Genomic DNA, 17,498 nt, shown 5'->3' on the forward strand with positions numbered 1-17,498 from the left:
TTCCTAACAGCAAAATAGCTGCCAAAATGGTTCTAGATGTACCTGTAATAAATATTAAAAGTGTTACAATAATCCTTTTCATTCATTAAATGTTTAAATTTAGTGAGAAACTAGTTATCTTAGTTTAATATATTCCAAACTTTTGTATATGTTCCATAGAAGTTCCACAATTCAAATTTTATCTATCCAAAATTTTAGTAATCTGAATTTGGAATGGATCTCCTATGTATAAATAGATTTCACCCAAATGCTTGATTAACTGAGAGATTCATCTTCAGTGGCTGTTGTTGGTTAAAACCATCCAAGGCTCACTTCTTACCTGGCAGTAAGTCTGACTGAACTCAGTGGGAATGGATTCTGAGCAGGCATGTATAAGATTGCGCTAAAAGTCTCTTTTTGCCTTCCTCAGGTCCTAGCCGAGGAAGAGAAATATTTCTTGCCCATTCTCATAAAACTGGCCTTTACCTCTTTATTCCTTAGGCTATAAATAATTGGATTTAACATGGGTGTTACAATGCAGTACAATGAAGAAACCAAAGTATCTACATCCAAGGAGTACCCTGAACTTGGCCTGTTGTAATTGAAGTTGGATGTACCATAGAATATCACGACCACAATCAGATGGGAAGCACAGGTGGAGAAAGCCTTCACTCTGCCCTTAGAGGTGTTGATCTTCAGGATGGCATGGATGATGCGGATGTAGGAGACCAAAATAAAGAGGCAGGGGCTGAGTCCTATCAAGGCACTGGCTAGATGGAGCACAGCTTCATTAACAGAAGTGTCTGAGCAAGAGAGCTTCAAAAGCAAGGGGACGTCACAGAAGAAGTGGCTGAGCTCATTGGACTTGCAGATGGTTAAGGACAGTGTCAGCAGGGTGTGCACCAGTGAGTTCGCCAAGCCACACATCCAAGAGAACACTGCCATCTTCATGCAAGCCCTTTTGCTCATGATGCTGGAATAATGTAAGGGGCTACAGATAGCCACATATCGGTCGTACGCCATGATAGCCAGCAGCACACACTCTGTCCCTGCACAAGTAATGAGGGAGAACAGCTGGGCGATGCATCCCTCGTACGAGATGGTCTTCTGTGTTCGGAAGAAGTTAGCCAGCATAACAGGGACTGTAGCAGAGATATAACAAATGTCTAGGAATGACAAGTTGCTCAGGAAATAATACATAGGTGTGTGAAGGGTCAGATCTGTTCTGATCAGGGTTAGTATCAGAGTATTTCCCACAAGAGTTATTGTGTAGATGGCTAAGAATACTACAAAGAAGAGAATGTAGAGGTTGGGGTGGTTTGAAAAGCCCAGGAAAATAAATTCCTCTATGAAGGTTTGGTTTTCCATTTGCTGGGGGTTCTTATCTAAAAAGGAAAGGGAACAATATTTTGAAATAGAAGAATCATCAATCTGTGAAAAAACACTCCTGGTATGGAGTTGATATGCTGTTAGCAATTTGGCAAAAAATGGCATCAATATTTTCATATTATGTGAGTTCCAAGTAGCATTTTGCTATAGAATTAACCTGCAATTATTAATTCATCAAGATGAGGAGTAGATTATACAGAAGAGTGTATCAGCCAATTCTAGTAGCTGATCGCCTGTATGAACAAAAGAGGAAAAAAGGATGCCAAGGTAAATATGGGCATCGCAGAGAACAATAGGAGTCAGAATATGAAGATGGACCAGTATGAATTTTATCAGCTGACAATTGTCAAAATTATCTTAGTCCTTTGTATAGCCTCCATATTCATGTAATTTATGGAAACAACATTCTTGATTACTTGTTTCACCAAGTTCTACCATGTTTCTATGGAGAAAGCCTGTTGCTGAGTGGTTTTGCATGCAGAAAGTCCCAGGTTCAGTCTTCAGTATCTGCAGGTAGGGCTGGGAGAGACCCTGGTCTGAAATCCTAAATAGCCACTGCCAGTCAATGAAAGCCAGGGTTAGCCAACATGGTACCCTCCAAATACTTTGGCCAGCATTGCCAATGGTCAGGCTTGATGGGGTTTGGGGTCCAAAACATATGGAAGGCGCCATGTTGGCTATCCGTGGCATAGACAATACTGAGCTACCACTGATCTGACTCAGTATAAGGCAGTATTCCTATGTTGCTATGTTTTGCAGTCATTCTATAAACACACACACACACATCTTACTTGCGGGCTTCTGATCTCTGCAGTTCATTCTGGAACTCACATTTTGGTGATCATAATAAATTCCAGTGAATTCATATATTGATCCTGCGTATACAGAAGGAAGAGCAATTACCACTGCTGCAAAGGAAGCGTAGTCCTGCTTGGATGTAAAGAACAAACCAGATTTGAGCTCCTTGTCCTGCATATTGTGCTTAGCAAGATTTTAATTTTTCGCTGCATTACATTTATCCTGGACTTTGGTAATTAAATGGCATTGCTGTTCTTGATATTATCCATTATTCTGTATTTTTATAACATTTCTGCTTAGAAATGCTCTTTTGGAAATCAAATATATGAAATGTTTCTGTCTTCTGAGAGATTCCCTATAGTTGTTTCTGCTGGTTCCACCTGCTCCCACCCCATCCAGATTTTTCATGCATTCTTACGGCTCTTCCAGACAACCTATTTATTGAGCATTCACCCTGATTTGCCTGTACAAAGCTTATGCAGAGGTAAGATTATAATTATATCCAGATCCAGGCTTCACTGAGCTTTTGTTCTGATTTGTTTATGGGGTGGTTATATGACAAGGAGCATTCACCTTGCATTCATCCTGATTTGCTTGCGGGGTATTTACACATCTTCCTGTTAGTCATTCATGCATAGTAGGCACACTTTTCAATGCATTACTTGTCACTTTCCAAACCGCAAAGGGTCTGATTATTTTTTAAAGCAATTTGTTGTGCTAGGGCAACAGAGCCCTTTGATCCACTTTAATTGCACAAACCTAAGGTTCTGGTATGTGTTTGAATCCCTCCCTTGAATTACTGATGACCTGGAAGCGCCCTTCATTGCATCCTGTTGTTCTATTCAGTGTTCTAGTTGCTTTTGTAAAAAAACAAAAAAAATTCATAGGTCTTTTTCTTACTACAGTGGTAACTCATTGATGTAAGTATCCAATCTATTGATCAATACAAAACTATATTTTGTTTAAAATGAATACAGTTTATGAGAAATATATTTGAGTTAACCAAGAACCTGCTTGTTTGTCTTTCCTAGGTGTGCATATTCTCCAGTGTTAGATTTGATTAGATTTAATATTTATACCCCACTTTTCTATTATAATAATACTCAAAGTGGCTTACAATAAAAAAAATACAATATAGAATACTGAATACATAAATTATAAAACCCTATATAAAATAATAAAAGTACATATTGAATGCAATAATGTCAAGAATATTTTCCAGCTGCTGTTCCTCTTGCTGTCCTCAACAGAACAGAAGCTCTAAGGCTTCGACCCAGACCCACCACCCGCAAGATCACCCCAAAGTTCTGTCTCCCCTCCATATCCTCACAAAAGCAGCCAACCAAGGCACTAGCCCTGTATATCTGTGGCCTCCCCTGGGCAGCTCTAGCTGTCAATCTATGTCCCTCCATGTCACACTCCAGCTGAAATTATTGTCTAGGCAGGAGAATGGTAATTTGAGACTCCTTTTCATGTTTGGGAGCTGTGGAGTCTTTGGGGATGTTTTTTTATCGCCCTTTTCTGAGGTCGCATGGGTTGTCATGGTGCAGGACTTGGAGCCTCCTCAGCTGATTGAAAATGTGACGGTGAAGATCTTGCTTTGATTTCCTTTACATATTCAGCTGCTTACCTTTCTCTGAATAATAACAACGGCAAGGGTATGGAAATAACTCAAGCATCTCAGAGCAATGTTTGTTTACTTATATACATATTTGTTTACTGCTATTTCATTTCAAAAAAATCAAAGCGGTTTACAACTAATAAAAACAAGTAATAATTTTGTAGGTTCAACACTGAGATAACCTGTTCCCAAGTGGTCCTAGCTGGTGCCTCCTAGCAAAACATCAAGGCCTCTCATGTTGTGAGACAATGGGAAAATACTGAAGTATCAGGAGGGCCTCCTGTGCACATGCACATCAGGTTTCTTTTTTTATTTGTCTCCACTCCATTTGACGTGTGAGAAGAACCATAAAATGTCTCACAAAGCACCTCTGATTTCCAGTGACAAAAGGTCTGCCTTCCCTAACCAGGGCAATTCACCTCATCCCCAACCAAATCTAAATGGATTGCTTTTTCAGCTATTGTGGGATATATAACAGAAACCCCTTTGCCAAGTGGTTCATAGATCTCTGTATTCCTCTCTCCTCCCTTTGCTTTTTTCTCCCTACTGTTGAAATGTAGGCTGTAAGCTCCTTGAGGAAGACATTTGCTTATACTACTCTGGAAAACTCCACTGACACTGATGGCACCATCACCATCATTTGATTATGGCACTGCAATGTGCAAAATGGCAACTTGGCAACCTGTTTGTAGAAGTCAACCCTGTGCTTGTTGTAATACTGTATCTATCTTGAAAACACAAATGCTAATAAAATTGTGAAATGCATCCACAGTTTAGGAGGGTAAAGACACATTCCTGAAAGAACACCTTCCCCTGTGTAAACCTATAAGATCAGTTGGGTCATCTGGGGAAATTTTACCCATGACACAATTCACTACAGAATATCACAGGGCAGTGATATGAAAACAGGCCGTTTCTGCCATGGCCACAGCAATGTGGCATAACCTTCCTTCTTCTATGCGTGAAGCATCATCCATTAGTTGCTTCAAATGGCTTGTAAATGAGGACTTTTTTTTGCCTATGCTTTCCCTGGCCCATAAGATTGGACCCTATTATTACAGAATTCCAGTTTTTATCTGTTTTAAAACATACTGTTTTTTTCTGTTGAATTTCTATTTTATGATACTATTTTATTGTTCTTATGTTGTATTTTTGTATACCGCTGAGAGATTTTTTAAAAATATTAAGCGGTTTAGAAATAATTTTAAATAAAATAGATAAATAACAGTGTTGATGGGCAACTTTGGGACTCCTGTCCTCCCTTTTGATGGTTCAATGTCTTTAAACCAGACCTAGAGCAAAGGACTCAGCAGCTAGAAGTAATTTCAAATAGCAGACTGCCCTCTGGTAAGGAGGGCACATGGCTCCCCTACTCAGGGGCCAAGATAACATGGCTGGCCTTGGGTAACCAACCACATGCCTTGAATGTAGGTGTGGTGCCCTTTACTGCTTGGACTCAAGCAGCAAAAGGTCTTGGGCCAGCCCTAGAGACGCTTCACAAACTTTAATTTTAAAACATGGCCACCTCAAGGAGATCATTTCAAATAATTCCTGGGACACTAGTTTCCAGGCAATCAGCCATTTATGGACAATTTTCTCTTTTTGATGCAAGACAACAAAATAATGATCTTATTTTCCCAACTTATTTTTCCTGTCACCCATATAGCAAGATAATTTATTTAGTTTCCACATTCTTGAAGAAAGATTAATTTTTTAAAATATCTCCTACCTCATAAATAATTTCCATGCACCACAGTGTGCTGAATCTTTGCCTTTCCTTCTTTACCTTTACATAGCATATAAGTTGATCTTATTTCCAGAGTTTTTCCTTGTGTCCTACAGGGTGCATATTTTCTCATAAAAATGTAATTTCTCCTAAATCAAAGATAAGCTTTTGTGGCTGAAATTTATATTTATTGCCATACTTTAGACAAAACATCCATTTGGACATTTTCATGAGAAATTATTTTGTTTATCCCAAATAAAACATTTATACAGCTCCTTACAGCTTGCATTTGGTTAACCCTACATTTTCTCACAGAGGAGCACATCAGATCCATAAGATTAACAGTCCCAAATCCAAAACATATTAAACTAGTTCTGTGAGCCCAAGGACACTTCAGACCGTTTTTCTCAATAAGCTTCCCCACCCCACCCCCACCTGGTCTTCTATGGCGAGCCACATTCGAAATGAGGTGGAATTTAGAAAGGATCTGATGATACAAGTTAACGGTCAGTTGCTTGAAGAAAAGAAAGACTAAAATTGTGTGGTCTATCAGCTGCTCTAAGCAGGTGTTTGTATCTCATAAAATATCTCTTGTAAATAAAAGTTACAACAACAAAAATTCTTATTTTATCTCAAGGTCAGATGATGAGGAGTGTATTTAAACACCCTTAACCGGATCCAGGATATTGTATATGCAAACTGACTTACTGTTTTAAGTGATATTTTAATTGTGTTGTGTTGTTTGTTTATCGAGCTTCATAACTGTATATCTTGTGTTTGCTTTAATTTGCATTGTAAGCTACCCTAACGTAAATATGATGGGTGGTATACGAATGCTATAAACAAACAAAGAAGCTTATATGCATATCACTTGCTGGATCCATCCACATTCAGATTCATAATCCTTCACGGGGAAGGACCTTGCACGTAGAAGGTCCCAGGCTCAATCCCTGGCATCTCCAGGTAGGGTTGGGAGGGACTCCCTGTATGAAACCCTGGAGAGCTGCTGCCAGTCAGTGTAGATGTTACTGAACTAGATGGATGAGTAAGTCTCACTCAGTATAAGACAGCTTCCTATATTTGAATGTACAATGGGATGCACATTCTGACGGGCATTCAGATTAATATCCCGATTTTGCACATGCAACATCTTGGTTTGTTGCATGAGCTGGATTGGAACCCAGGGAGTTGCCTTATCCAGAGACTCTTTCAACAGTACACCTAGTCCAGTGCTGTCTGCAATGATGGTCAGTAGCTCTCCAAGTTTTTGTCAGGCATAACCTATTGCTGCCTCTCCCAACTCTGGTGCCCTCCAGATAGTCCCAGGCTATTGTCTGAAGGCACATGAGGCCAGCACTCTGTTGAAGCTAAGCAGGGTCAGGTCTGGTCAGTGCCTGGATGGGAGACCACCTGGGAACCATATGTAAGTCGTCTTGGGCTTCTGTCATGAAAAGAAAGGTGGGGTATGAATGTAATAATAAATAAACAAATGTTTTGGACTACAACCCCTAGCAGCCCCAGTCAGCATGGCCTTTGACCATGCTGGCTGGGCCTAGTGGGGATTGTACCCCCAAACATCTGGAGGACCCCAGGCTGGGGAAGGCTGATTTACTATCACTGGAAGTCAGAGGTGGTTTGTGAGACACACCTGGTTGTTCTTACACAATTCAAGGGAGTACAGAGAATAATTAAATTTACCTGATGTGTATTTGCAGAGAAGGTGTACCTTATACTTAATATTTCCCCCTTGTCTCTCATAACACTGGAGGATATGCACAGCCAGAAAAGACAAATGAGCTGGTTGGGGGCACTGGGCAGATAAGCGGGGAAAGCACAGCAGGATCTGGGTTGGTGTCCCCAGAGGGAAGGGAAACAACTGAAGCAGAGAAAGGGCAAACTGGTAGCTACATGTAGAGGTAGAATTAGAGAAGGCAAAAATGTCTAGTGAGAAGAAAGAGGAGTGTTGCAAGATGCGGTTATAGATTGAGTCCACCTGAAAATGATGTCATGCTGCTCTTAGTTTTAGGAGGACCACTAAAATAAGGTGACATGGATTAAATATTTAGGTAGAGTGCAAAACTGATTTAAACCTTTAGTTCTCCAGCATTCAAGAGTAAGTTCAATGATGGTGGATGTCTACAATTCTTCACCATTCCTACTTCTGGGTTAATGGTGAGTCCAAAGATCCTTACATGTGGCAGAATTGCATGCATATTGCTGTGCAGAGATCTCCTTTCTGGATAGATGGTTAATGCGCTTAATTCTTCCTACCTTGATCACTATTGCAAGGGCGGAGAGGAGGAAATACTAGATTCAGACTACTGCCCTTCTCCCAAAATAGGTGACCTCCACTTTCACAGCTAACCATATTTCACTGTTGTGTTCCTGGTCCTGATCCAGGATGGGGAAAACATTCATATTGAATTATATACATGAGAAGCTGTGTTATACTGAATCAGACCCTTGGGCCATCTACCTCAGTACAATCTATTTTTTCACAGTTTTGTGATATGTTCTACAAAAGCAAAGCAGCTGCCAAGTCTTTTTTAAATTCTACTCAATAATTATTAATGTGGGCTGAGTAATAGCTAAATTTATTATGGATTAACTACTGAGTCATTTCACCCAGGCATAAGAAGATAACAACTGTAGTCCAGTTGTAACCACGTGGCTAATCTAGGTGTAAAAATGCATATTGAATTGAAATGTCTTCAGGCTGGATCATATCCCACTCCCTTTGCATTAGTACTCCCATGCTGACAGATCAAAAGAGAATTCAACTGACCAATCTGGACAAAGGTAAAAGACCCTGCTCCATACTGTTATGGTCCATCCAACCTCTGAGAGGTGAGAGATTCCAGGAGAAACACTTCCAGGTTTATAGAGAGCATGTATGGTGTCTTTGTTCTATTTGCTTTATTTACTAATATACAAGAGAGCATTAAATGGAGGAAAACAGGCACTCCTTCATCGGGCTGCAGATCATCAGACAGGAACTTGTGTTTGTGGGACTCCTCCTCAAGACTGCACTCCAGTTATCATGTGGTGTAGTGTTGTGCTAGGTGCTGGGAAACCTGGGTTCAAACAGCTACTGGCCCATGAAGCTCATTGAGTGACCTTGGGTTAGTCATTCTCTGTCAGCTTAACCTACTTCACAAAGTTGTTGCAAGGATAAAAATGGAGGTGGAAGAAACTAACCATGCTGTTCTCAGTTCCTGGAAGGAAGGGCTAAAAGTGGACTGGAATTAATGAACTAACTCATTCTAGAAACTCTCAGATCTCTTTGTCCCTCCCTTCATCCATGCAAGCTCCACTTTTTCTTACATATATCCTGATCCGGGACCCTACCACTGAGGGTGAATTGCATGTCTGGAACTCATCCACAGCCATTCAGGAGACATTAAAATTAATTTTGTCGCACATCTAGCTCGCATTCATGAACCTCACTCAATCGATCACTTACAGTTGAATGTGTAAAGTTTACACACTGTAGACAGTGTACATTGAAATGTATTGGTTTTTTAAATAATGTCAGACGATGTAAATGTTCTGCTATTGCAATGGTTATGGTTGTTTCACATATGTATGTTTCACTTGACTTTGCATTTATTGAGTGACAAGCAAACGTGTGAACTCAGTAACATGGAAATACTTACAAACATATCAAACATAATTTCAGATTTATATATTGCATTCCTGACAGTCTGGTCCTAGTAAGAATATACCTAGAGTTCTACAGGCAGGATAATGTGACTTATCAATTTGAGAATCCAAATAGCTATTAAGAAAATATACAGGCACTTACCTGGAATTGCTGTATTTACCAATGAATACCAGCAGTGTTTCCTCTCAGACTCCTATAGATTAATTGAGGAAGCAGTATTTAACCATCAGTCTAAGACCTGGGGGACATATTGTAGTCAGAGAAGCATCTCAGGGACATATGCAAAGAACAGTTAATTTAACTGTTTATTGTTTTTGAGAAAAACAGCAAAAACTATAGAAAGATAGTTTACCCATTTAGAGAATCTATGTGTTGAAAGCCTGGCTGCATTTAAAGTCAGTTGGCATTTTGCCATTGTTTCACTTGAATGAAAGTTTCATGTACAGGGATACAAAAAGGATTTTATTTCAAGATCTGGTTTGGGGTATATTTTTCTAAGAAATAACGTTTATTGTTAAGAAACACTAACCTTCAACTTAGGATACTACCAAAGCTTACCTCTTATTCTCCAACAGCAATTTCCCACTTATTAGTCTGCTAATACTGATACCCTGGAAATACAATTGTGTTGGGTGTATGTGTATGTGTGTAGTTGGCTTCTAGTTTATTCTGAGTCTGATCAATAATTAAAATATGATTAAGATCTGATTTTCCCGATAGCTGCTTGAACTTCAGTGTGACAAGAGAAATGCATTTGAAGATTTCCAAAGTTTTAATATGTGACATGTTAACCAAACCATCTAGTTTTCAGCTTTTTCAGACCTGGGATCCACTTTTAATTCAAAATTCGCATGTTTTAAACTATATGTTTGTATAGTGGAAGTACTGATATTGCAACCCACCTTAGATGAGACCCTGTAATGAGACCTTCTGATGCACCAATTGAAGACCAATGATCTATTTGACTCTAAAATGACTGTCTTCTACTTTTGGTATTGTATTAACACTCAGACATCCGGATTAAAAGACGTCATTTATGAAAAGTTGTAACTTTCTCATGAAAAATAAAATGAGTTTGAAGCTCAATTCTAAAATGTTCAGTTTCTTTAGGCATTCTTTTTGTTTATCTGCATTCCTTTTAGAATCCTTCTACACGGCAGTTGCTCATACATGCAGGTTTTGCTCTGCATCCACACAATGTCATCCCCAACAATATGCCATTCCATATTCTTTTTTCCCATTAAATCCAGGCTTAACATTTCCACAGAATATCCAATAAGTAAAAAAAAACAATGTAGAAATGGTAAATCTGGATTAAATATGGGGTGGAGTTTTGATTGTAGAATTATAGAGTTGGAAGGGGACTATACGTCCATCGAGTCCAACTCCCTGCTCAACGCAGGAATCCAAAGTAAAGCAAACCAGACAGGTGGCTGTCCAGCTGCCTCTTGAATGCCTCCAGTGTTGGAGAGCCCACCACCTCCCTAAATAATTGGTTCCACTGTCATACTGCTCTAACAGTGATGAAGTTTTTCCTGATGTTCAGTTGATATGTGGTTTCCTGTAACTTGAGCCCATTATTCCGTGTCCTGCACTCTGGGACGATTGAGAAGAGATCCTGGCCCTCCTCTGTGTGGTAACCTTTCAAGTACCTGAACAGTGCTATCATATCTCCTCTCAGTCTTCTCTTTTGAAGGCTAAACATGTCCATTTCTTTCAGTCTCTTCTAATAGGGCTTTGTTTCTAGTCCCCTGGTAATTCTCGTTGCCCTCCTCTGAACCCATTTCACTTTGTCTGCACCCTTCTTAAAGTGTAGTGTCCAGAAATGGACACAGTACTCAAGATGAGGCCTAACCATACTTCACATGATTTGGAAGCCATACTTCTGTTAATGCAGCTTAAAATAGCATTTGCCTTTTTTGCAGCCACATCACATTGTTGGCTCATATTGTTTGTGAACAACAATCCCAAGATCCTTCTTGCATGTAGTATTGCTGAGCCAAGTATCCCACATCTTATAACTGTGTATTTGGTTTCTTTTTCTTAAGTGTAGAACTTTGCACTTATGCCTGTTAAATTTCATTCTGTTGTTTTCAGCCCAATGCTCCAGCTTATCAAGATCCCTTTGAATTTTGTTTCTGTCTGTCAAGGTATTAGCTATCCTTCCCAATTTTGTATAATCTGCAAATTTGATAGGCATTCCCTGCACCTCCTCATCCAAGTCATTAATAAAAATTAATTGGACTGGACACAGGACTGAGCCCTGCAATGCCCTGCTTGTGTGGCCACTGTGAAGAACATGCATGCGTGAACAGCTGTGGTGGCTGGTCTATTAAGAGTGAATGGGATATTGCCACTGCAACCTCAGTCTGCCATTAGCCAGCCTTCACCTGCCTGCCTTCTTGCTTCCAACCAGTCCAGGGGGTGCCCTTGGCTGTCAACGTCCTCCTCCTGAGTCTCAGTGTTGCCCTTGCAGAGCTCAGCAGGGAGGAGGATGGGGACAAAGCTAGAATTAGTTGTCTCTCCCTGACATTGGCTCTGATTCCACTTACTGTTTGGGCTGCCACTGATGAACAGCACAGAATCCACAGTAAACCTGTGGAAGTGCCCTTAAATTGTGTGAAGAATTTGTATTGTTGCCAAGATTCTAGAATTCACTATGATTTTGAATGAACATGTATTTGGGATGGCTGGATCAATTGTTACTATTAATTACATTTTTATTCCACTCTTCTACCAAGGAACTCAGGGCAGTATACACAATCTACCCTTTTTTCCCTTACAACAATCCTATGAGGTAGGTTAATCCGAGAGTAGGGATGTGATCTGTTGGCTGGTGCCAGTTCAAAAGTATTCCATCGATCTAAAAGGCTGGTATCGATTTGAGTTCTCTGTCCACAAGCTGCTGCTTTTAACGGTGCAGGTTTTACCCCTTGCAAAAATTTCTGACATTAATATCAATAGTTCTACCATTATATATAGCTGGTATACCACAGTGGGGAGGAAAACCTGGCTGGGAGTCCAGAGTCTGTGAGTTCAAATCCCCTCTCGTGTCTCCTGGGTGTCAAGGGCCAGCTAAAGATCACCCCCACACAAGTTGAGCAGGCCCTAGCCAGCTGGGGAGGACTAGCCTCAGAGGGAGGCAATGGTAAACCCCCTCTGAATACCGCTTACCATGAAAACCCTATTCATAGGGTAGCCATAAGTCGGGATCGACCTGACGGCAGTCCATTTCTATTTTTTTAACCATTATTATTTACTATTACTGTTGTTGTTATTATTATTATTTATTACCCACCCTTCACCCAAAGGTCCCAGGTTACAATAATTTTAAAACACAGCATTAAAGGAAATATTGGTATTTTGAAAGGAAATCAATAAATGAAAGGAAATATTGATAAAATTATCATTCTTAATATCAATATTTTAGAGGCAGATTTTTTTTAAAAAAATCCTTTTTTGAAAATAGCCATGGAAAATTGCTACGCAAAAATAGAATTTATATCCCACCCTTCCTCCCAAAGGACTTCAGGACAGCAAGCATAAACAAAACAATCTAACAAGAAAGTAGCTGATCAAAGACCACTCAGTAAGCTTCATGCCTCAGTTGGGACTTGCTACTCCAACAAATATAACCTGTAGACACCACACTGGTTCTTATGAAACGGCTATTTATTTATTACATTTGTATCACTCTCTTTTCCTTCAAGGAGCTCGGAGTGATAACGAAGCTTCAGAACAACTCTGTGAAAAATAGGCCAGTAGAAGAGCTTCCAGGCAGATGGCTTCTTGTGGTGCCAGTCATTGCTTTTTCACTGCTAAGTTCCATGCAGAATTGCAACTGACTTTTGAGAGCATTCAAACACGTGAGGGCAGGGACTTTGGGCTGCAGCTTGACTGCTCATCACTTCTATGCTAACAACTGCTAAACCTCAGGATGTCTCTGCCACATCACCTAAGTCATTATGGCTTCAGGAATTGTGGCAGGTATCAGGTTGCTTCCATCCACTGTCGCAGAATTTGAGCTACACGTTGCATAAGAGAAGCAGCAGCAGAGGTTGTAGACACAATTGCATTTCAGAGTATTTCATTAATAAAATGTCATGAAACAGATGGAAAAGGAATTATTTACACCTAGCACCTAAGGCCAGATATTGTCCTGGAAAGTATCATTCCAAGAAGTTGAAAATGTCACTTATCTTTTGCAAGCATAGATATTCTTTCTTAAAACAGAGAGTTCCCTATAGTGATTTTATTTCACTTGTTAGTTGCTTAATACCAAACAGTCTCTAGGCAACTTAAAATACACACAAATTTAAAATAAGAATCATAGACAAAAACACACACAATCCATAAATTCATCAATATTGAGTATCAAGTGATGCGATACTAACATTGTGTTATCTTACCCAATTTGCAAAATGCACCACTGGGGCAGTGCAATTCTCAGTGAAGTCCTAAACATGTCTGCCATCCCCACTGAGTTCAATAGAGTTTACTTCCCTGTAGGTGTACTGGATTACACCCTAAGTGGCCCAAATATTAAGTTATTGAAGGAACTGCATGGAAATACAAATGTAATACAGAATGTTCCTTGCTCTTTGCCACTTTTACATTTATGCCTTTTTGTTTTATCATTAAAAGTATAAGATAAAGGCCAGCAGCTAAGCAGAGTCAGGTCTGGTCAGTGCCTGGATGGGAGACTGCCTGGGAACCATATGTAAGCTGCCTTGGGTTTCTATCATGGAAAGAAAGGCAGGGATGAATGTAATAAATAAATAAATAAATAAATAAATGTTTTGGACTACAACCCCCAGCAGCCCCAGTCAGCATGGCCTTTGAATAATAAATAAATAAACAGTCCCAGCCCCGAGATTATTTTTTTTAAAAAAATAATTATATTTTCTAAGAAAAGCATTCACTTAACACAATAAAGAAGTATCAACCAAAACAATGCAGTAAACAATGAACAATTCTGGAAGTGCATCAACAATTGATGGGCTTATGAATATAACAAAACATAAATCACGGATTGGGGTAAGTACAGAATGTAAAGTAACTGAAGAGCTTAATCATGTCTTATTTTTATTCTATGGCCTGTGGGAGCATGGAGTCTTGTGGTGCTTGGTGGCCTGTATCCATTTGTGTGGTATCTTGACTCCCAGCCAGGCAGAAGTCTCATTATTTTAACTATTACAAATTCCAAACAAAAACATACTGAGCTGGTACTTTCATTTGACTTTATTCACAAGTAAATGCATTCATGCCAAGTGGCAAAAAAAGAATCTGGGTCTTCCATCCCCCCTCAGGTTCTTAGATAGTATGTTAATTTCTCTATTAACATCATTGTTCATACTTTGTCATACCATTTTGAAATGCTAGCTAGACCATTGGCTTCCTTCTAGTGCTGAGCTATTGTTAATCTTGCTGCTGTACTCTTAATCAGTTCCTGTGTGTAGCGAGGGAACAGACAAGACACTTGATCATTGGTTTACAAATAGCTGTTTATTAGAAGTTGAGGATATTTACATTGTAGAGGAAAGAGCTTTCTAGCAAGCATGGATACCATCAGCATGACGGCGAAAGGAAGAGAAGGAAGAAGGAGGAAAAAGAGCAGAGAGGTAAGGCTAGAAGCAATAAAGCAGTTTCCCCAGTGTCTTCCCATCTCTAGAAGGTATAGATTAACCCTCTGAGTTCAGGTTCTTAGTGACTTGTGGACTGAGTCCTCCCACAGCTGCTACCAACAAAAATTGAATCATAATTTAGACAGAACCTCCTTGTTCTCTCCCCTCTCCCAAAGACAACAGACATAACTTAGGGTCTTTAGTAGTGCAGTAACTGGATATATTAATTTCTGCTATGATGTCTTCTCAGAATTTTTGATTTAATTTTGATATGGACCTTGTAATATTTCCTAATAAAGTCATAAAGCAAGTTAATTTTTTACCTGTGTATATCATTGTCCACAGTACTAGTCCATAGAGTTGAACTAGTTCAAGTTAGATAGGTTACCCTTTAGAAATCAAAGAAATCAAACTCTCATCAGACATTTTGGAAATATAATTCTCAGAGTTCTCTTGGAAGCGGGACTAACTATTAAACCACTCTGACAATTGTTGCTCTATGAGAAGAATAGGGGTCCTAACAACACTCAGCACCCTTCACAAACTACACTTCCCAGGATTCTTTGGGGGAAGGCATGACTGTTTAAAATGGAATAATAGTGGAGTGGTATGGTGTGAATGTGGTCCCTCTCTCTCTTTATCCATTCCTCCCTTAGAGAGAAGACCCTTTGGATCTCTCTTCTCTTGAGATGCGGACAACTGGTATAGCGCAGTGGGGAGGAGAGCCTGGCCTGGAGTCCAGAGTCTCTGAGTTCAAATCCCCGCTTGTGTCTCCTGGGTTTAAAGAGCCAGCTAAACATCAGCCCCACAGTGAGTGGCTCAGGGGTTATGTGCCCTGCCACCTGTGTGGGTAAGCTACATAGTCCCAAGGAGACCAGTTGCCCCCCAGCTGGCAGTTGCGGACAAGGAAGGGGTTGGCTTGTGCAGCTGTAGCAAGCTGAGCAGGCCCTAGCCAGCTGGGGAGGACTAGCCTCAGAGGTAATGGTAAACCCTCTCTGAATACCGCTTACCATGAAAACCCTATTCATAGAGTAGCCATAAGTCGGGATTGACTTGAAGGCAGTCCATTTCTATTTCTCTTGACATGCACGAACAAACATGCCTTGTTTGCATCTCCACCTTAGCCAGAAGAACTAGGGATCTTTCCTATCAAACATGTATTTCCTTTAAAAAATGCCATTGTGTTGTTTTCTTAAAGCCAGAATCTCAGCTTGGAGAACATGATGGAATAGATCTCTCTCTCTCTCTCTCTCTCTCTTGAAACTTGAAAATGTCAGGTACCCCAAAAACTAATGTAAGCTTACAGTACTTATATCAATAGAAAGTTTTCATAAATGAGGCTGTAAAATTAGGTGTGGGAAGTTTATAACGTTTGACCATCAGTGTATCCAGGCAGGAAAGTTACGTTATTGACTTCAATATAGAGTTGTTATTATGTCTGATTTTCTTTTCCTCTACCCCACTTTTTTAAAAAAACACAATCATCTTGTATGCTAGAACAGGAATACAGGTCTCTGGAGTTTTCTCTTGATGTGCCTGTCTGCAGTGCAATTGGATTCCTTAATGAATGCTCAGGGCTCTATTTCTAATTTTGGAATCAAGTAAAATGAATTTGCTGCAATTTTCAATCATTGGAGAATACTCTTAATGTACATCACCCCCTACAGTTTATGTCTTTATGCAAACAGTGTCTTCTTAACAATGCCCATTGCAGCTAATTTGCAAGTACAGATCTCAAAAATATTGTCTTCTAAAGTTTTAATAGAGCCCCATGCAACTTAATTATCCATTATTGGCATTTTTTCTCCTGGGGTGATTAGTTGCAGGAAGCTAGTGAACTTTAAAACAGAAAAATCTCACATGGAAGGATGATTAGTTATTTAGCAAGAGACAGGGATAGGAGGGAATAATGGACTCCCCTGACTCATCTTTGATTAACTTATTTTCTCTATGGCAGGATATTTCTTTGCATGGAATAATCTCATTTAAAGTTTTGTTGTAGAGTTATCTCTAACTGGAACAGTTCTTTTCTAAAATTCACAAGAATATGAATAATGAATGAATTAATCCATTCATGAACATACTCTTCAAATTTTAGCTTCTTCTCAATAGGTGTCTTGATTTTACTGAAATCCATTCTGGGTACTCTGCAAGGCTGCCATTTTTTTTCTTGAGTTCCTGCTACCAACTGATGTGGAGTCTCATGCTTCCATTCCCAAAAGAAAAATGATGATTGAAAATCAATGTGGAGTCACACCAGGGACAATTTTGGACGTTATGATTTTCCAGTCAACTTTATTTACATACACATACAAATGGCAATCATAGATGATGGTGATGATGATGATGATTACATTTATTACCAGCACTTCACCAGAAGGTTCCAGGGCAACAATATAAAATATAGAATTAAAAACAGTTTAAAACGAATTACATTCACAACTAGAGTGGGTCCTACAAATATATCTCTCAAGTGTCAAAAGCCACATTACTGAGGTCCCAAGAACATCAAGGCCTTGTGATAGTAGAACACAGAATATGTGATATATTAAAGTGAAGGACACGGAATGGCCATTGAGACTAGAGATCTAAAATCTTACCTCTTGTCCAGACAATAGCTCAATCACTCAAAAGTGAGACTTTCAGAATTCAGTGGACTTACTCCCAAGTAAATCTGCATAATATTAAAGCCTAAGT

The 17,498-nt window shown here is 39.6% G+C and overlaps 1 protein-coding gene across 1 annotated transcript; it reads right to left on the reverse strand.

Annotated features, from left to right (window-relative positions):
- Nucleotides 1-405: 405 nt before the first annotated feature.
- On the reverse strand, nucleotides 406-1,347 carry LOC133386094 (olfactory receptor 5V1-like). Its single transcript, XM_061629713.1, has one exon. It carries the CDS (start codon nucleotides 1,345-1,347, stop codon nucleotides 406-408), a length of 942 nt encoding a protein of 313 aa, XP_061485697.1.
- Nucleotides 1,348-17,498: the final 16,151 nt, after the last annotated feature.

The sequence above is a fragment of the Rhineura floridana genome, chromosome 5 (assembly GCF_030035675.1).
Source record: "Rhineura floridana isolate rRhiFlo1 chromosome 5, rRhiFlo1.hap2, whole genome shotgun sequence".
NCBI classification, from domain to species: domain Eukaryota; kingdom Metazoa; phylum Chordata; class Lepidosauria; order Squamata; family Rhineuridae; genus Rhineura; species Rhineura floridana.

Coding starts and splice junctions, on each gene's coding strand:
- LOC133386094 (XM_061629713.1), bottom strand. CDS start 1,347: ATGGAAAACCAAACCTTCATAGAGGAATTTATTTTCCTGGGCTTTTCA.